The sequence below is a fragment of the Delphinus delphis genome, chromosome 9, assembly GCF_949987515.2.
Source record: "Delphinus delphis chromosome 9, mDelDel1.2, whole genome shotgun sequence".
NCBI lineage: Eukaryota > Metazoa > Chordata > Mammalia > Artiodactyla > Delphinidae > Delphinus > Delphinus delphis.
The window spans coordinates 83,253,203-83,274,077 of NC_082691.1; the positions used below are offsets into that span (position 1 = coordinate 83,253,203).

The 20,875-nt window shown below is 45.1% G+C and overlaps 1 protein-coding gene across 1 annotated transcript in view; it reads left to right on the plus strand.

Moving 5' to 3' along the window:
* The window catches only part of SND1 (staphylococcal nuclease and tudor domain containing 1), a 417,946-nt gene that overhangs the window by 68,391 nt on the left and 328,680 nt on the right, over positions 1–20,875 (plus strand). The window contains exon 10 of the mRNA XM_060020832.1: positions 2,231–2,344. Within this exon, the coding sequence (XP_059876815.1) occupies positions 2,231–2,344 (114 nt within the window). The remainder of the gene's footprint in view (positions 1–2,230; positions 2,345–20,875) is intronic.

A 20,875-nucleotide genomic window follows, 5' to 3' on the forward strand; every position in this document is an offset into this window, starting at 1 on the left:
ACATAGCGTGGATACCTCGTGGCCCCCTCCCCTACCCCCATGTGCTGTAATCCATGTCATACAAATGTGGGATTTTGAAGCATAGGGAAATCATTAGCTGAGGTCTTTTTCTTTTGGTCAGTTGGCCAAGCCACTGCTGCTGTCTTTAGGGAGTGAAAGGGAGATTCCATTATGATGGACATTTTTACTTGGCATTAATGTGTCTAGGTGATAATGGGAACAAGATGTCCTCTGTTTTTTGCAGTTACTGAGTCTGTGTTCTCGGTTATACCTTCTTGGCTGTTTTTAAGATCTACACTTAAAGTGATTGGGCCTGGTATAAGGGGCTCTTTGATTTGGAGGGTCCTATACACTTAGGCACCACTCATACCTAGATAATCATTCCTGACCTTGACTTGGCCCTCTTGTGACCACACATCATGCTTTTGATTACCCTTGGACTTCACTAAGGTTTTCTGGTCAGATGAGTTTTGGATTCTGGCTGTCTGAGTTTTAGCATTAGCCTTTATGTGACTCTCAGATCTATGAAAAAGGTTATAGCAGAATGGCTGTGGTTATTTGAGCCTGTTTTTTTATTTCCTGCATTCAGGTTTGCAAGTTAATCTTAGACATAGTTGAAAATTAAAAATAATTACCCCCTCTCCTAATCTACATGGCTTTTTCTCAGACTCTTGACTACTCTTTTGGCCCTGGCCTGTTTTTCTCTACACTGTTTCCATTACTTACTGTGTTAAAACCCCAGGATGTCTTCCCATCCACGAGCGGTAGTCAGCCATCCATGGACTTACAGCTTGATTCCAGCTGTCGTCTTTCTTTTTTCATTCATTCTGTTTGATGGCGCTTTCCTCCTGCTATTTCCTGTCAGGTAAAATTTCTCACTTGGTTTTGCTTTTTGCTCCTTCTTCAGATTGTCCCTCAAATTACTCTTTACTCTTTTTTTGTGTGTGGTTGGCTGGTTCTCTGGAAAAGGTAGAGACTAGCCACTCTTGCAGGAGTCTGCAAATAAATGGGTATATTCTGTTGTAAAAGGTTGTGAGCCTTCCAGGGAATAGTTAGTGAAGGCTCTTCTGGATACTTACCAGTGTGATACCCACCACAGCAAAGGAGAGGCTGGCTCCTTTTGTTTCACATATAAAAGAGGAAGGGAATTTTGCAAGTCTACACTCACGGTACAGCTGACCCCAGTAGTTTGTACAGCTACCTGTTTGCTCCTATTGGGGTCTGATTGAAGCCTAGGAGAGTTAGTTTTGGTTCTGTATACGGTGACTGTGTTTTGTAGTCAATAGCTACCTCATGGTAAAGTGTTACTTGCAAAAAAATCCAAACAGCCTTGTAACAACAGGTTCTGAATATAATTGGGTGAATTGTAGACTGCTGGCTGAATTATGAGGTCTAGTTACAACCCTGATGTGGTCCCAGTCTGGTTTCAATGGAATTTTATTCTCTGCACTTTGGTGGAGTGTTCTAATAACCTCCACAGAGGAATATTTGTGCTTTTGCCCTTGAATAGATGTCCTCGTAAACTACCCCAGATTGGGAGTTAATCATTGGCTGAGAGTGGGGTCCAGTGTTACTGACTTTGGGTTCCAAAACAGAGATGCCCATAGTAGTGATCTGAAAAGGAGGCTTTCAGAGTAGCTGAAGTAATATCTTAGCAATTTAATGTTTCTGCTGGTGAGATTAACAGCTGAGCATCTCCTTTCGCACGCTGAGATGACAATTCTTTTTGCCCTTCACTTGCCTTTGATTTTTCTGCTCTGCATTGGGGCGTCCTATTTTGGTTCTTTCTCATCTAGTGCTGCTACCTTCTTCTAATCCAGCCCTTGCCTCTTTTCCTAGAATCATGTTGTGATAGGCATTTTGATTGTAGCTTAGAACCTGTTTCACGGAAAATCTTCAATAGCACGTAGAGACTGGATTTCGAGTTCGTAAGCTTTGTAGTTAACCACAAATCTTGGTCAGGGCAAAAGATTTAAAAAAAGCTTGCCTGTCTTTATGAATGACACAGATCCTGCCTCGATGAGAAATCACCATCTCTTTGGGGGCTGATAATTATAGGATAGTTTTCTTCAACATTGTTGTACCATAAAGAAAGATATTGGATCTACCCCAAATGGCTCTTGATCTCATCCTTCTTCCTGTAACTGGGTGTGCCTTGCTCCTTAGCATGTGTGCTATGAGATTTGGGCTATCAAGGCAAATTTAAGCATTTTTGCCTTCTCGCCCACAGGTGATGCAGGTGCTGAATGCCGATGCCATTGTTGTGAAGCTGAACTCTGGGGACTACAAGACCATCCACTTGTCCAGCATCCGACCACCGAGGCTGGAGGGGGAGAATACACAGGTGAGATGAGAAAAGCAGCAAAGCCTCTTTTCCAAAACCAAAGGGGAGGAGGTGGAGAATTAGTTAGATGTGGTCCATGTGTGGGATAATGCTAACGGACAAGTAGTGTAAATCGCCAAAGTATTATTTCCTAGCATTTGCAGCCTAGCTGCTATTGGACAGGTCTCAATTTCTCCTGAACCACACCCACTACTCTCCTTCATTTTCGATGGGCCCTGTTGGCATTCCTCCCTAAGGGGCTTGAGAGGAGTTAAGGTTGGTATATGTTAGGTGGTAAATGAGTCTTGTTTATTAACGAGATCTTATTATCTGAGGATAAGGGGAGGAAAAGATCTATGTCTCACATGCATGATAGTAAGGCTTGTTCTGCTGGTCATTTTGATTTGATCTGTACCTTTTTGCTCTAGGAAGAAATGAATCTTGGTATATATATTATCTGGGGCCACCTACTCATCTTTTCCAAGTGGTAACTGGAATTATTAGCTGTACTGTTTCTTGCTGTTTGTTGGATCTTTTGGCAGCAAGGGTGCTTGCCTAGCCAATGTGTATGATTTTGGTATGTCAACTTTGAGAAATTATGTTTAGGCTGAAAACTGCAGGCAGTTTTGTTTTAAATTCTGTGGTCATTTTCTTTCCATTGCTATGTTATAAGAGGTTGGGGAAAGGGATTGTGGTTGAACTTCTTTGTTTGTCTGGCTGTCTTGTTTTTACAGACATCTTTTTAGCCCCTGTTTTTGCCTTCTGATAACTAAAGTGTGTAACTGTGTCGATTGGTTATAGAACTGGGTCCTCAGTGAGAGCCGGTGCCACAGGCAAATTGAACAGTGTGGTTGAAGTTAGTGCTGTGTGGCTTTTTAATGTATCCCTTTTGTAGTTCTAGAGACTTGAAATTTGCTTTTCTGATGTTTTGCACGTCTTGGTGCATTCATGAGTTGAAATTCAGGCCCTGTTTTCATTTGTGTGAGAGTTTAGAGACAGCCCATAAGAGTCAAATGAAAATATTGTGATTGTCTTTTGAGTCAGATCATGCGTAAGAAACCCATACAAGATGGGTTCTTTGAATGTCTGGCCAATCAGTTCATCTCGACCCCCAACCCCCCAGCCTTTTCTTTCCCACAGAGGAGGCAATTTAATGCAGCAAGCAGGATTGTGGTAAGGTTGAGAATGTAAATGCACGAAAGCCTAGAAATGCCAAAATAAGGTTCTCTCGGTAACTGTAGCTCTGCCTCATTGCACAGAGTAAATACACATGTCCAGTTTTGTCAGCGCTGGGAGTAGTCCACAGTTCTGCATCTGTGCCATGCAGTTGGAATTAAGGAGACTCAGTAGCTGAATTTTAAGCAGTTTTTAGGGGCGTGGGGGAGTTTATAGCTTAGGTCTGACGATAGCAAGTTTTCTGGAGTAAGAACTAAACTACCACTGAGAAGTTTTCGTTTTTCTTGGATCCTTTGGAACTCCTCAGGGGGTGATGGATGGATTTCCCTTAGCCTAGCGGATGACAAAAGTTGTTGGAATACATCTCCCAGTTTAGGCAGGATCATGTTTATAGAATTTCTTCTTCTTTACCAAGGTAGGTTATCTCTTATTTTATTTGTTAGACTTGTGTTCACTCCTGAGATCTTACTCCATTTTAAGAAAGTTCTAAGTGAGTCTCAGCTCTAAGAGTCAACATATGGCTTTTGAGTGAAATGAAGAATGATTTCCCTTATTTGTTCATTAAATTCCTTTGGAAGATTTTAACGAGGGTCACATAAGAAATTAATATAATACACGTTGAGTACAGTGGTGGTGGGTGCTGTGAAGAGCCCTGTTGTGGTGGGTGCTTGGGAAGTCTTCCCAGGAGCAGCTCGTATACCTCTTGAGTGCTCACAGACGAGAAGGGAGCAGATGAGAGAAAGGGCACTGTAGACCAGCACTGTCCATGATGCAAGCCCCAAATGTGAGCTCTGTGTGTTATTTAAAATTGTCTAGTAGCTATGTTTTAAAGAACATTAATTTTAATGCAGTTTATTTGACTTACTATATCCAAAACAGTATCATTTCAACATTTAATGAATGTAGAAAATTCATGAGATATTTTACTTTTATTTTTACTGTGTCTTGGAAATCAGGTGTATATTTTATACTCGGATCTCAGTTCATCCTAGCATATTTCTAGGGCTCAGTAGCCACAGGTGTGTAGTGGCTACTGTAATGGACAGCACAGGTTTAGGAATGCAAATGAATAGGTTCATTGTCATTGATAAATACTTACTGGGTACCCACTTTGTACCAGATGCTATGCTGGGATTGCAGTGGGGAATAAACCCTCGTGGAACTACTCTCATGGAACTTTAAAATCTAGTAGGGGAAATTCGCAAGTAATCACGTTTATGTCTTGTGTTATGAAAGGAAAGGTTAGCGTTTATAAGAATGCATAATCTGGGAAGGCTTCTTTGAGGAAGTGAGGAAGGCCTGAAGGCTGATTAGGAGTTAGCTAGGTAAAAAGTGAGGAGAAGACAATTTCTGACCGAGACAGCAGCAATGACAAGAACCGGGTGAGTTTGGGAATAGGGAATGGATGGCCTCTGCGGATGGTGCATGAGTGGTGTGATGCCTGTGTGGTCCAAAATATGGGCAGGGCCAGATCATGCATGTCCCGTGAATATTCCCGGATACTCATGAAAAGAGAGAGAATGTGGGGGCATGTGATGAACTGTGAGTAATTTAGTATGACTGGAATAGAGGATGCTTAATGCCAGGGGTTAGTAAGAAATGAGTTTGGGAGTTAGGCATAGGCCACGTGTTGAAAACATGTCTGCCGTGCCTTGTAGGCTTTTGTCTTGAACGATTTTAAGGGATGGCACCTTTTGGCTTTGAGTGTGCTTGTGTTGGTGGCTTTCATTTATAAAATATGAAAGTACTTTGCGTCTATAAAAGAAGATCATGCTAGATGAAAACTGATCTGTAGCGAGGGGTTCTGGTTTTGTTTTTGGTAAAGCTCACCTGGGGGTGAAAGGTGTGAGGAAGGAGAGGCTGTGGATGTGGCTCCAGTAGCCTCTCACCCTGGAGGAGTCTTTCTACTTGAAGAATTCTCCCTGGAACCCTCACAATGAGTGGAGATTCTGCTCTCTGCTTATCTTAAAGAGATTTACAATATGGGTGTAGGAACAGAAATCACCCAGAGATCCCAGTGAGGCTGTAACTATATGTGTGTAATGACTAGGCAAGCAGGAGTCCCCTTGGAGTCTTTGGTTTCCCTAGTGTTCTTTACTGTATACCAACAGTTCCTGTACTACAAGGGGAGTCCAGTCAAGTACTCAAGGCTTGGATGTCGGGACCTCTGTTAGGCCGCATTGCACCCTTGTGCAGGTTAGAGAAGGGTGCCCCTTCCTTCAGGCAGTCTCACGTCAGGGCACAGGGCTTGGCAAGTAGAGTGGAGGCTGAATTTTAGCTCCCACTCTCCCTCGGTCCACTTGGCCAGGTGCCCTCGTGCACGGCACAATGTGTACAAGACGATGCGGCTGTCCTAGTTAGAACAGGGCTGATGGACTCTCCAAAGAAGATGTCGAGGGTGTGTTTTGGGAATTGGGTAATGGTCTCGTACTCACAGAAACAAAGGATGCTTGACAGTTGTTTGGAGATGACAGAGGGACCGTGGAGGGTGCTGAATGAAACCCTCAGGAGATTGCCTTCTCTCGAATTTGGGGACATTTTGGGGGACGGGGTGTCAGTGGCTTTGAAACGGAGAGAAAGCAACTTGGCAGCTTATGGTATTGGAGCTCATTCTACACAAAAGAACAGAGTGAGATAAGGTGCAGATTAAGGAACTGGAGGAGGAGATGAAGAGGGAGAGTCTTTGCATGAGCTTCCTCAGGGGCAGGCAGGTGGTGTGCAGAGATTCCTGCTGTGGGTGGGCCTCCCTACAAGCTCCCAGATGATGACCCAGTGGGGCTTGCCCTGCAGTTAAGAACGAGGAGGTTCTTTTAATGTTTATCTTCCCCCTACCCTAAAAATTAACGTGACATCAGCTAATACAGATCTTCTGAGACACCTTTGTATATTGTGGGGATAGTAGGGCAAATTGGATTTTCCTTTTTTTAAATACAGAGACAAATTCATTCTATTAAATTATACATGAAGGCAAGGAGGTTTTGCCCAAGGCTAACGGTGTACTTCCATTCCCCCCTTTTGGTTACTTTCTAATTGTAGCCAGAGGAAGGGCTCTGAACAAAACTGCACGATCAAAGGAACTGTTTGCATTCTAGGCAACTCTTTTCCAGTAGCACCCGGAAATTCATGGGTTAGCCACGGCTCCCAGATTTTGGTTAGAGCTTGATTTGTTGCTGGAACATGTGACAGTTAAAAGCTAGAGTGTGTAGTATTTCCCTCAGAAGGAGTACAGTTGGATGTCTGATGCTGTTGGTTCTGTTTCTGTGGCACCAAGCTTTTGGATTATTAGGGCGAATCCAGCGTCATCTCTTTGGAGATGTAGCTCCTTCAGGCTGAGGTCCATTTTGGACACTGGTATGTGGCGCTCCTGTGGCCCGAACATGTATCAGCGTTTCTCTAAAGGTGTAGTGTGTGTTATCCAGTTGTTTGCCACAAAGATCCAAGTGCTAAATCTTGGAGAAAGGCTATGAGTTTTCTGAGCTGCTGCCTTAAAGGACATAACACATTGTGCATCTCAGGACTTCCTAGAGAGCTTTTGGCTTTGATCTGAAACTGGAAAACCTAGTGCTCTATTGCCCAGGGCTGCTGCGGGCTTTGTGTTACACTTGGAGTGTTAATGACAAAGGAAATACAACCCCTGGGCATTTGATGAAGGGGCTGACTTATTTCCCCATGAAGTCCGATCTTGCGGTGCTATTGTAGTAGGCAAAGACAGCACGCGCGTACACACACACACACACACACACACCCCACCCCCGGGAAGTGTGGAAACCCTTCCCCTCATCTCTCATCTGTGGTTTCATGCTTTCAACTTGTATTGTTTCCATCACCCTGTCTTTCAGCCTCCTCCCTGTGAACTTACTCACCCACCATGTAAATGTTCTTTCACAGCATGGCCTCTAAATATTCAGACCTGGACACTGTAGGATCAGTTTTGTTAAAGCTGCAGTCTGCCTAATCTCCCAGAGTCCTCGCTGCCTGTTTGAGGGGTTTGTTTCCCAGGCCTGAGCCCACTGGGTCTCCTCTTTAGGCAGGTGATGGGAGACGGAGCTTGCAGGTAGGCACATTATTAGTGATACCTTGCAATGCTTAAGGGTTTTTTCTCAGAGGCAGGGTGGTTTCAGGTGCTAATATCACCATTTGTTGTGCAGGACCCCAGGGGTGCTTTGCCATTTTGACACGATTGAAGGTGGTTCTCAACCTGTTTCCTCCAGGTTAGATTTCTGAAAGCACGATGAGTGGTCCCTCTGGACCCTAGAGCAGACGATGCTGCCAGCTGAGATGCATACCAACAGGAAGCTCTGGGGCTGCAGTCCCTAAGTGTAGCAGGGGCAAACCAGTAAACCCACTGACTGTGATCTTGCATGTGTGACTGGGAAGCATAAGGCAAATAGCAGATTACAGAGGGACTCCAGCCTGGCATTGAGGACCTTGGAGAAAAGCAGAAGCTCTCTGAAGTGGATATAGCATTTCACCGGTTTCCAATGGAGAGATTTGGGGACTTGCAGCATGTGATCAAAGGACATAGAATATGTCAGAGCGCCAGCAGAGACATTCTGTACCGGCTTCAGATTTGTTTGATCTGGGCATTTTTGAGAAGAACACTTGAAACTTCTTTGTTAGAGGACTGAAAAAATTACCATTAGGAGACGATGGCTTGGTCTTAGCTCATCTATTTAAGATTCCAGGATGTATATATCCAGTCATTTTTTAAAGATTAATACCTGTTGTTCAGCTGGAGTGGTCACCAGAGTCAAGACATTTCATATCTGGGTGGATCCAGTTTCCTAAAATGTATGTTCCACCGCTCTTTATAAGTGAATTATAACCTGGAGAAGACAGCAATTGCCTATCTATTTCCCTTTGGTTTACTTTTTTCTCTCTATTACAAATTATGTTTTCTTTTGTGTCCTTTAGCTGATGCATCCCCTTTTCCATGATCTTGCCTCTCCCCTACAAATAATTTTTGTGGGAGTTTAACAGTCTCCTTAGTGGGTCTTGCTGGTTAAGCCTTTCCCAAACCTTGTGCATTTATGTCTTTCAATCCATCTCTCTCTGTCTTTCTTCTCCGTTCATTTAATCATCACTGTTACCAGTTCTGTATTTTCAATTTATCTAAATCTTCCCAGTGCTGCTATGTTCATATTTCTTGTCTCTGTTCAGTCCTGTGAGCTGCAGTAAGTTTCTTTTGTTTCCAGAGTTGACAGCCCCATCATATTTACTGTCCTCTGACCATTTAACATAGCTGCTATGTTGAGGTAACCCTCTTTCTTGCCTTGGTTCTCGAAAGCCTCTTTAGGCCAGGGATTTCCATACCCAGTCCTTTCCTTCTCTGTATCATCCTGTTCTGTCTGTTGACGTCCAGGCCTGCTTTCCACCGTGAAGCCTAAACTCCCCTGATGGCAGGAATGGTACGTTTTTCTCCGCTTCCTCTCTCCCCTCTTTTTCCGAAACTTGCAGAGTGCTGTGACTACTGTAGGCATTTAATAAATGTTTAAGTCGACGTTATCTGCTGAGGCTGAAGACCTAATCCATACATTATTTTTGAGCGACATCGTTTTTAGCGCTCCTAATCCATCGCTAATATCTGTGACTGCTTCTGCTAGCCATTGCAACTTGAGCCAGTGTATGGGTGTCGAAGGCCCCAGGAGGGAGTTTTTGCAGTCGGGTTTTTTCCTACTTCCTAATTGGATTGCTTGTTTCGATGGTCAGGTCACACACGGCTTGGTTTTCTGTAGGCACTTCCTCTTCCCCACTCCTAGTTTCAATCTAGTTGCCACCATTGGGGTGACGAGCCCTGCCTCTCCCTGGGCACTGGTTTTCCTCACAGTGGTATTCCAGTAGCCCGGGGCAGATTGGGTTCAGTCCACCAGAGGGATTAATTTCAGGATTTTAAGTGCTTCTGCAGGTTGGTCCCCAACTGACTTTCTTTTAACACCTCTACTCTTATTCAGGCTTTCCCAAATTATCCCTCTTTCATAGATAGCAGTTCAGATGTCTTGATTCATTGGAGTTTTTAGGTGTGCTTTTTCCCCTGAGGGCTATCTTTTTTTTTTTTTTTAAACTCTTGATGACCTTGTTGGTTGTCAGATTATTTCTTTGCTTGGAAAAAAATTTTAAATCAATTAGAGAAGCTTTCCTTTCATCTTTCTTTCTTTATTTATGAGATACTGATTGCAGAGCTACCTACACTGTGTTTAAATAAATTACTTTTTTTTTTTTTTTTTGCATAACATTTATATGCAAGGCAAGTTTAGTGCAGTCATCCAGTGCTTTGCACTTCTGCAGGCCAGAGTTGTAGGTTTCTCTCCTTGGTGGACTGATTAGCTTTGTACTGGGAAAATTTTGTTCAGTTCAAAACCCAAACGTTTCAGTTCCTCGTGTGTTACAGGTGCTGTGGACCTGGGAAATTATTTTTATTAGTAAGATGCTTATAATCTTAGAAATTGGGTCTCAAATTCTGACCAGTTTGTGCACGGTGTGGTCACAAGGTAGACTTTAGACTGGGTGGTAGATTGTGGATGAAGCAGTATCAGGTCATGTCACTGCTGTGGAAAAGGCTTTTCAGAACTGAGACTAGAAGGGGAAGCTGAAGGACACAGACGGCTGCTTTTTTTCCTCCTGCAAATTACAGGCTTAGGCATATTTCTAACGTCACTTTTCATTTCAGCCCGCCTTTGAAATCCTCGGCCAGTTTGTGAGTTGTTCACATTTTTCTAGGCCTTCATCTCACCATCTCATGTGATCCGAGCCTGTTTTCGGCTGCAGATGCCTCTGCGTGGTTCAGGGTTGTGTTGGTGGCCACCTTGGCATATTGCTGTTTCACAGGAGGAGCTCTGTTCGGTTTAGCCGTGAAGACATCATGGAGACTTTGTGCTCCTTACTTCTCTGCTAGGAGCCAGTGGATATAATCTCTTCATCCTTGTCTCACCGTATTGGGCCCTTCGTAAGGCTGAGCAGAAGCTTCCCCTTTATGTGGGCATCTGCTGCGTCTCTGTGTTCAGACATCGGTACCAGAATCTGGTTCCTTCTGCTGTCCTGCCAATTCTGGATAACCCACGTAAGGGTCGCCTGTAGTTCCTGTAGTTTCTAGTTTCTGCTTTAAAATGCCCTTTTCTCTCGTCCCCCTTTCATACTCTGTATGATTTTTCTGGGGCGAGTAGATTTCGCGTTTCTTCAGATCTGTTGCCAGCTCACTCCCCGGCCCATAGTTGATACTCACGTGTTTGTTGTATAATGTCTCCTTTCGTTCTCATCGGCTCTCATCTCGTTGTTCATAATCTGGGAATGTGTGGAATGGACAGACTACACCTGACACTTGACTTTCTGAGTTTACTGCTCTATCTTTCCTGGGATGTTTTCCCCATCAGTACTAGGGAGGCTGGTAGAAAGGTTTGAGGTTTTTTTTTCTTTTTTTTTTTTTTAATGTGCTGTTGTCTTTTGTAAGGTGGCCTGGAATTCAGAGAAAGCTGCATCCTTTCATACAGAACTGCCTTTAGCATCTGCTCATCCGGCTGGAGGGGCTTGTTTTGGAAAGCCTGCCCTGCAGAAGCTGTAGGTGGGTGTCTGCGGAGGGGTGGCTGGTGTGCCCCATGCCCAGGCCGGCTCCCTCAGGCTCTGGCTGGAGCAGGTCCCTACGGATGGGGGTGCAGACTGTACCACCCACACTAGTCTCATTGGCCCCCCTTTCCCCTTTCTCTGTTAGTGCAGCTGCTGTGAGGGAGTGCACACACTGTGTTCTGCATGGGAGGGCTGGCAGCTGGCTCCCCTTGCTGGTTTTGGCCATTGGGACAGCCAGGATTATTAGGCCAGTTTGTACTTTAAGATGAGGGATACTTGACGTCACTCAAAGCAGCTTATTTTATTTATTTCTTATTTCTTATAAAGCGCAAAGTTATCCCAGCCCTTTGCTCTTCCTTTCAGTGTGTATTAAGCTACCACCAGCTCAGTGTTTTCTTCAGGAAGACATCCGGGTTCCTCCCTGCCCTTGGCCAGCTTCTGCCTCACCTTCGAAGATCCTTTGTGGCGCTTGCCTCCTCGCTCTTAAAGCCCTTTGGCTTCACCTCTTCTTCCCTCACCCGCTTCCAACCCTCTTCTCTGGGAGGAGTGATGGTTCTCTCAGTCTAGACGGTCCTGTTTGCATACCAAGAAGTTACAGTTATTCTGGAGATGCATGGACTGCGTAATATCAGTGTTACGGAAAATGTAAGCTTCTCAGTTGAGAAGCCGTAAGGCGGCTTCTGCTTGTAACACCATTTGGGCCCCTGGTTATTATTAGATATCCATAAAATCCCACAGTGGGAGAAGAGTCATTGGGGCTCTGTTTGAGAGAGATGTCTCCATCCCCAGAGATACAGATTAGCCCTAAGGTACCTGCGGTAGTAAATGGGACTTGACAGACTGAAAATTCAGGGCAATAAAATCCTACTGCCTTTCATCTCTCACCCTCATCATCCCTCAAGAAACGAATTCCCAGGGCAGAAGCTGATAGTGTTTAATATCTCTGTCTTGAATTATAAGTGAACGTGCTCTCTCCTTGCTCCTGTGCCCATCCCTGAGTGGCTACTCTGGAGACTTGTGGCCTGTGTCTTTGTGTCTCTACCCTCTTGCCCTCTCCCGACATCATCTCCCCCACCTCAGGGTCCTCAAAAGTTTTAATACAAGCTGGTGCCCTTTCTTTTGTTGGCCTTTGTGCTTTGACTTGGAAGTATTTCTTTAATTATCTGAATGGTGAGAGTATGGATTTGTGCTCCTGCCACTCTAGTTTTCCTTTGGATTTCTTTTTTTTCAAAAAAAAAACACAAATTTTTTCTCTTTTTTTGGATGTGGACCATTTTTAAAGTCTTTATTGAATTTGTTAGAATATTGCTTCTGTTTTATGGTTTTGGTTTTTTGGCCCCGAGGCATGTGGGGTCTTAGCTCCCCAACCAGGTATCGAACCCGCACCCCTTGCATCGGGAGGTGGACTACCAGGGAAGTCCCTGGAGTTCTTTCAGTTACCTCTCCTATCCCTGCTGTGGTGCCTCCCATTCCCCCTACCACCCTCCCTCCCTCCCTCCCTCCCAGAGCACAGAGAGGAAATTTGTAAGCTTTGATTTGAATGATGACGTCACTCCAGGCACAGGAAATTTGGTCATCCTGTTACTGTTCTCATGCGTTACAAAGGAGCTCCTGACTGCCCCCGGTGTCGCCCTCGTCTTGAATGTTGCTCTGAAATTCTCTGTGTTTTGGATGCTGCATGAGCCTGCAAATGAATCCTCATTTCATCTCTGCAGAGTTGAAGTTCACTGTCTCCCTTTAGCTGCCTTGCTTTTGGTTCAGCCAGAAGGAGCGTCATCTTTTTTTTTTTTTTTTGCGGTACGCGGGCCTCTCACTGTTGTGGCCTCTCCCGTTGCGGAGCACAGGCCCTGGACTCGCAGGCTTAGCGGCCATGGCTTACGGGCCCAGCCGCTCGGCGGCATGTGGGATCTTCCCGGACCAGGCACGAACCCATGTCCCCTGCATGGGCAGGTGGACTCTCAACCACTGCGCCACCAGGGGAACTCTATTAAATGTAATTTTAGATTCTAGAAAACTACATTGGCGTGGTTGAAGCCAGGCCAATATCCCTCTGCTCCAAGAATTTACATAATTTATGTCTTCATTGGTCAAGTCTCTAAATCTGTAGCTGATAGATACTGATTTGAAGCAGGTGGCTGACCGATCGCAGTCGAGTCTTTGCTTTTTAAAATGAGGCTGTGCAGGGTGCTTGCGGCGGGGCAGAGTGTTTCCTTCTTCATGACGCTTGTTAAAGAACAGTAAGGTACACCCGATTCAGCACATTTATGATAGGTGTAGGGACCACTGCAATGGGGTTTTGCGTGGAAGAGAGTGATTGGGCTCTGGGTACCACAAGGAGGGTGGGAGTTTCTAATTAAGGAGCAGGGTGGGGTTTGGGGATGGTGGAGGATAAGAAACCCAATCAGATATCCAGTGTGATCAGATATCAAAGGTGGGGAAATCTGGCTAAAATTGGATTCTTACTAAAATGGACAATGCAGCAATGAACACAGTGCCCAAAAGGCAGGGTCTAGTTGAGAAGAGAGTTCAAAGGAACCTGAATAGTGTTTGGTCAAGGAGAGAATGGCATTTGTGATGTCAGGTTTCAACCTTGGTGTCTGAAGCTAGTGGTAGAAGGCTTCAAAACTCCCAGTTCTTTAGAGACTGTATGGTTCACCTCCATGGTGCCCATGGGAGGAAGCAAGCCTTAGACAATTGTAGCTTCAAGATACTTTTCCCAACAGCTTTCTCATTCCCTCTTCCATTGCCATCTAGACCTCTCTCTCTCTCTGGTGCGGTCCTTGTCTTTGGTGGTGGTCAGGATTAATACGAGGAAGCCAGGACCTAAGGAGATAGTTTCATTTCCCTTTTTCTCCTGTTACCTTCAGTCTACACTGACTGTGTCTTTTCTGCTCAGTTATAACTCCTGCCATGGCTAATTCAGGGATGCAGAGCCCGCTGTGGTAGTAGAGGTAACTGAGCTTAATGCGGCAGGAGACTTGAGGGTATAAAACCTAAGGAAGCAGTTTTTGACTCCTCCCCACTGCTCCATGCTTGTATACCTTAAAGCGTGGTGGTGTTGCTGAAGTGACTTGGAATTCAGAAGCTGGGGAGTAGGGACTCATTGCTCTTTCTGGCTTCTGCTTAACCTTGGTACATTTCTTCCACCTCTGCCCCCTTCCCTGCTAGGAAAATGATGTTCATATGTGTCGTTCTAAGGTATCCCCCGATGGGAAGTTCTACAAGGGCAAATCATTTGATTGTTAACTGTTAGATTCACCGCAAATATGGCTGCCAACATTATTGCCTCTCATCTGCTACAGATGAGCTCTGGCCTTCTGGGTTTGCACAGGACTGCTCTGAGGACAAAGATTAAGTGGATCTCCGTTGATACCATATCTTTTAATCGAACAGTCAACTTGCAGTGTGGATAGGGGTCTGCCATGGCCCTTCTCTTCCTGGCTTCCCTTCCTCCCACCCTCCCTCCAAGCCCCAGCGCAGAGGCAGAGGCACGCACCCTGTTAATTCTCACGTGAAATCCAGGCATTAACCCCAGAGTAGAGGCTAGGCCACAGTGTGGTTTGTAAGCTACTTGTGTTTGAGTCTCTGCGGTTGGAGCCTGGAGTGTTCGTCTTTCACAGTTGCAGGTGTTTCTGTTGAGACTAGTGTTCTGGGTTGTTGCTCCTCGCAGTGGCAAAGTGGCGGTTTACTTTTCCAGGGTTTTGGTCTCTGACGGTACTGTTTTTCTTCCTGGAGCCGGACTTAAACGCAGTAACATCTCTGCTGTTTCCTGGATGAGCTTTTCTCCCCTCAGGTTTCAGAGCCAACTGTGAAACCAGACGTATCCCTTCTCAGCTTAGAACATCTCCTGAGGATTCCAGTGAAAGGAGATATGAGAGTTCCGCCTGAAGAAATTTGTCTGCTTCGGAGGACAGAGCTCTCTAGGGAGCAGTGGAATTTCTTGGGGTATATGACATACTATTTGAGCTGCTGTTTAGTTGAGGTGGGGCCTGTTAGCAGTTTCTGGGTGAACTTCATGATGAAAAGTGCGAACATTCATGAAGTGGTGTGCCGTTAGAGCTGGATTCACACCTCACGTGCGCTTGCTTATACTCACTGGATTTGCAAGGCAGAGAGAAGGGTGCAGGAAGAGGAGTGTGCCTGCCTTCAGCACGTGCGGGCAGCGCTCAGATGGACGCAAGAAAATGCACGTACGCAGCTTGGTCACGGTTCAGGACACAGCATAGCAAGATCCTAAAGCGCCTTGTGAATCGTGACAGGCGCACAAAAGTACTCGCGCATGTTTAGCGTTGGGTGGTGAGGACTCTATTAAGACTGAGGAGGAGGGACACTTCTTTTTTTAAGGTCTTAGAGAAGGTCTTCTGCTCAGCCCGGCTTCTTTTCAGGGCTCAGCTCTGAGCTTCACAGGCTGAGAAGTGCAGTCTGTTTGGCTGAGTTAATTGATTTACGCTAAATGAGCTCACAAAGATGTGATCTGAAAGTCAGTTTGTGGATGTATTCATTCACGATACGAAGTCCAGCTGCCAAGTAGACTGGAAGGTTCTAATGAGCCAACGTGTTCTCTTTCTTGTAGAGGAAGTCTGTTTATTGTTTACAGAATTGGAGTAAAGGGGGTGCTGGATACTGAGGAAGGCTCAGGTGCCCTGGATGCCCACGTGGCCCAGGCAGAGTGTGGCCCAGCGCATGTGTTAGCTCCCCCCTCCCCGTCTCTGTTAGAGAGATGAGGAGACAGAGGCTTGGGAAGATTCGGTAACTTGCTCAAGGCTCCTTCTCTGGTAAGTGCAGGAACCAGGATTCTAACTGAGATCTGTTTTACTTGTCTCCACATGTGTCCTCTGGACTTCGATGTTGACTGGGCAGGTTGGTGACCCCCTCCCTTACGCTGGGTGGACTGCTCTCCGAGCTCCTGTTTTTCAGAATTGCTGCCAGCCACCAGAGCAGCAGCTGGTTCTGCTTTGTTGTTTCAGTGTATTTTACAAATTAAAATATTTCCCGCAGCTATTTTGGAGGCACATAGTTGATATCAAGAGAGATCCAAATTTACATTTCCAATGGGTGTTTAACATCAGAAAAGTGGGTCAACTGTGTCTCCTTGATGGTCTTGTCTCGTATATGAAGTTTTCCTGGCAGTACTTTCACTGTCTAGAACAGTCAGGCCAACTCTATGAAGAGATTGGATTCTCTCTTTAGTAGAGGCTCAGTACTCGTCCTCTTTGTACAGGTTTCCGAGCCCCTTGAGCATCTGCTCCTGGATACTTTATTATTTGTTTAGTTTTCATTCATTATTTTCATACAGTAACCCTATTAGATGGCTTAAGCTTCTCATTTCATCTTTACATACATTTTCTACCATAGACATTTTTTCCCTTCTTATATATGAAACATGTTCACTTCATAAATTTTGGAAAATTTTTAAAGAAAATATTATATCTCACCAATCCAGAGGCAGCATCAACACTGTTAATATCTCACGGCCTTCTTAGCTGCTTCTGTGTTCATGTTTTGTAACAGAGCACTTCCCCTGGCCTTTAGATAATTTTCTAAAACATGATTTTTAATGGCTGTGCAGTTTTACAGAATGTGGACATCCTGTAATTTACCAAGTTTCCACCAATTTTTGTGTGGATAAATTGTTTCTGTCTTTACAATTATTATATCCTCATTCTTAAAAGAGAAGGTTTGCCTGAAGTAGAAAGTAGGAAAAAGTCCATTCAGAGCTGAGGTAGCTCTTGGGCGGGTTGTGCTGTAACACAGTGCAAGGAATTTCCACCACAGACATGCGTTCCCAGAGGGGCTGATATTTCGCCCTGCTGGCAGAAGGCTCTCTAATCACCTAATTCCTTACCTGTTTGTGTTATTTAGAAGCAGGCGGCAATCCAAGCCCTTTGTGTCTTGTTGCCAGGATGGCTCCCTGCCCTTCCCCCCCCAACAGCTGAACTTCTTGCTTCTGAAATAAAGTGTGGAATAGATGGTAGATCTTCTCCGGGGGACCACTGCTGTCTTCTGTTGCCCTGGCTAGGCCATGGTGAGACACTTTAATGGGAACACAAAGGCCCCCGTGGCAGCTTTGTGAGTGTGGCCGGCAGTGATTATTTGTTTCGTCCCACGTGCCGCTCTGTCAGTGACTTCCTTCCACAGTGCGTGCTTCTGTATCTGCGCAATTACATTGCAGATTATTACACTGCAGCCTGTTTTGATAAAAACTGTTATCCCCAGGTGAATGTATAGGAAGCAGCTATATTTAACTAAAATACAACAGCATTGGTGGCCAGTAGGTATTAAAATCACTATCATAATTTGAAGCAATATTACCAACACTGCCCCCCTGAGGAGGATGCTGCCCATTCAGGGTTCCAGGAAAGGAGACAAATGCAGGTTCTCTGCAGCTCTGCTGTCTCTCTTTGAAACCTAAGCACTGGCAACAGTCTTGTCTGATCTCAAGAAGTGGTGTGGTGTTTGCAGAGAGTTATGGCTCAAATCATTGAGGTGATAAGCTACAGTCAGCATCCCAAATATACGCTCAGGCAAAAAGGCAGCCACTGACATGCAGGCGCAGGTGTGCAGTGTACTCTGTGTGCCCTGCCCCTCAGCAGGTGAACTGCATTCTTTACTTGGCCAGAAACTCTGGTTTGGTGCCTTGGGAGCGTAAAGCACATTATGCACCAACCCAGCAGTTACTTTAACTCCTTATATGGTTAACATCTATGTGGGATAATTAGAAGGCACTAAGAGTTCCTCTAAATTGTTCAAACGCACAATTTTGCACTCTTCTTGCTTGTTTTTTGTGTGTGTTTTCTCTGAGAGTCAGTACTTGCTGTTGGCAAGTATCTCCCCACCTGCACTGCCCCCACCCCCAGTTCCCTGCTCAAGACCAGCCCACTGTTTACTCCTAGGGGGTCCTCTCAGGCACAGGCAGTACAGTTGTGGTCACACTGAAAGCTGTTTCTTTAAGGATCGGCTGCTTATCTGGGAGAACTCCATCAGCAGAGGTGAGAGGATCCCAGATTAAAGTGTTGGCATCTGTTTACTATTTTTTTTTTTCTTCGTGCCTCTCCATCCTTTAGAGATGACCATCTCTTCAGATAAATCCTGGTCCAGGGAACACAGGAGACCAGGGGAGGATGGAGGAATAAGAGCTGAGTTACCAGTCTGCCTATAGCAGATGTCCTGTAAGACTCTTCCCCCACCCCGCTTCCTGCCTCCACTTGATAAACTTTCTCCCTGTTCCCCTCTGGCTCTGGAGAGCTAGCTGTAAGAGCCAGTAGAGGGCTTTGGAAGGACACTTCCAGGGTTAGTTGTGTCTGTGCACAGGAAGTGTAAGTGGAGAGATTTTAATTTGTGCATAGGTGTGTAGCTTGCAGGGACATCGACTCCCTCTGGTTTGATTCTGATGAAACTGAGAGTGGTTGGTTTGTGCTGAAATGTGGCTGCAATTTCAGGAAGGGAAAGAATAGGCAGGGCTGGTGATTATTTTGTGATACTGTGTCATTTGTGTGGGTCCCTCCCTGTGGTTCTGAAGAAGAAATTAGTATATTGGTCATTTGAAAAAGTAATTTTAGCTCACAGGCTCCCTGTCGCACTTCAGTAACTTTCGGAAAGTGTAATATTTTCCCCAAATCCCATTAAATGTTAGGCACTCTTTCTATATTCCCTTTACTGTCCTTTAACTGATTAGCAAAATATTTATGTGAACCCAGAAGGCTGATTTATTTATTTTATTGTCTTTTTTAATAACTTGCTTCTCCCTAGTGCTGGTGCTTTCCGAGGCCCAGACAACCACCGTGATTTCTTTGGTAATAATCGTCTGCCAGCCCCTGTCCTGCATCCTCAAGGGACTGCTTTGAGCTCTCCCGGATTTATTGACGCCTCTAGCTGTCCCTCCCCCTGGGTGGGTGATAATAAATCCACCCAAAATGCCCCCTCCCAGGGCCAGTAACTCATTGAGGGTATATAGCTGATTAGTGGGTAAGACTCGGCATCCTGACCCCCAGATCCCAGAACGACTATGCAAGAGATGTAGAAATGAAAATGCCACATAGCAGATTGGACCTGGACTTCTTGCTCTGTGAGCCTGTCTTGTCTGAGGTGTGAGGGTTTCTTTTACAGTTGATTTCTTGGCCAAGGTGCTCTGGAAATTCTTAAGCACCTGCGTCTGCTTGAGTAATGACTGATGAGCATGGTCTCTGAGATGTTGCTCTGGAAGTGGATAACAAATCTTGGGTTCCAAGTCCTAAAATCATGGTGGTAAAAGATTAGTCAGAAGAGAGCCTCTGAGTGGGGCTTGACAACCTTCCCGCATGTGGTCCCCCTGCCGGCCCCCAACGCCGCAACCCCCAATATTTGCCAGCCCAAAGCACAGGTACAGCTTTCTGGCACATCTCTTCTGGTTCAGGTTGCTCTCCATAATTAAATTCTTATTGTTGCCTACGAGCACAGATCTCAGGTGTTAAGATGCAGGGCAAAACAGGTTTCTGCAGTCTCTCCTGCTCTAAGGGAACTGGCTACATTTGTTTGTAATGGACACATGCTCGGTATGCCTGTGTGTTTGGGGGTGGGTATCTTTTATTCATCAAGCATCTTTCGAATGCAGAAGGCTAACAAAAAAAAAGGTAGCTTGGGTACTTTTTTAAACACTTATTTTTGACGTGTTGACTTGGAATTGTGGAAAGAAAAGCACACACAACTTGGAACACAGTAAAAGATTAATGAGAAACAAAGCCATGAACTCATCAGTGTCTCAACTGCACTAAATCACCGCCTTAAAGAATCACAGTAACTCATCTGTGTGTCATGGAACAGAACTGATTATGGTCTGACTCTGGAGCAACATGGCTCAATCAGCAGAGCAATGCGGAGTGGAAATGTTAAGTGTCGAGGTTTTTAATGCAGCGATTTTCAGCCCTTGACTGCACATCAGAATCACCTAGGGATCTCTTAAAAACCTTATGTGCTCCAGGTCTACTGAATCAGAATTTCCAAGTATGGGTCCCAGATAGCTTTTTTCCCCCCTTTCCTCCCTCAGAGCTCTTCAAATGCTTCTGATGTGCAGGTATGGTTGAGAACAACCTTTTTGTGTCCGTGTTTCCTGGGTGGCTGTGGTATGTGTGGGGATCTGGTGGGATTGTTCTGGGTATGGTCTTAAGATTAAAAGCGATGGCATCGAACCCAAATAAAATCTTGTAGGTGTAAATCTTGTTAAGCTTGCCTTAAGAAATGTTTGAAATAGTTATATTCTTTTAACGCTTTGAGGAATTTTCAGTTGTTCCATAATAAAGATGTCATAGCCACTCATTTCTTAAAAGTTTAAATATTTCCCTTCTGGAAAGCTCTTTCCCTATAAAGCATTGTTGCATATTCAGTCTTCTCTGGAGGTAGGGAGAGAAATTCATAGTTAGGGAGAGAAAATTATAGTTGTGATATCGTGATTTATAGTAAACATATCTTTTGGTCTTCAGCCCTGTTTCGCTACAAAGGTGTCTTTTGTTATGTTAATAAGGTGACTGGACTCACCTGAGGATGGGGGCAGGTTGCTGGGAGAACCAACCTTGTGACTGGAAGATTGGAATTTCAGTCCCACCCCCTGACCTCAGGGGAAGGGTTGTGCTGGAGGTTGAACCAATCGCTGGTATCCAATGATTTAATCAGCTGTGCATATTTAAGGAGGCCTCCATAAAAACCCTAAGGACTCGGTTTGGAGAGCTTCTGGGTCAGTGAACGCTGAAGATTGGGAGAGAGGTGCGCGCTTGGAGAGGACATGGACGCTCTGTGCCCTTTCCCCAGACCTTGCCCTGTGCGTCTCTTCCATCTGGCTGTTCTTGA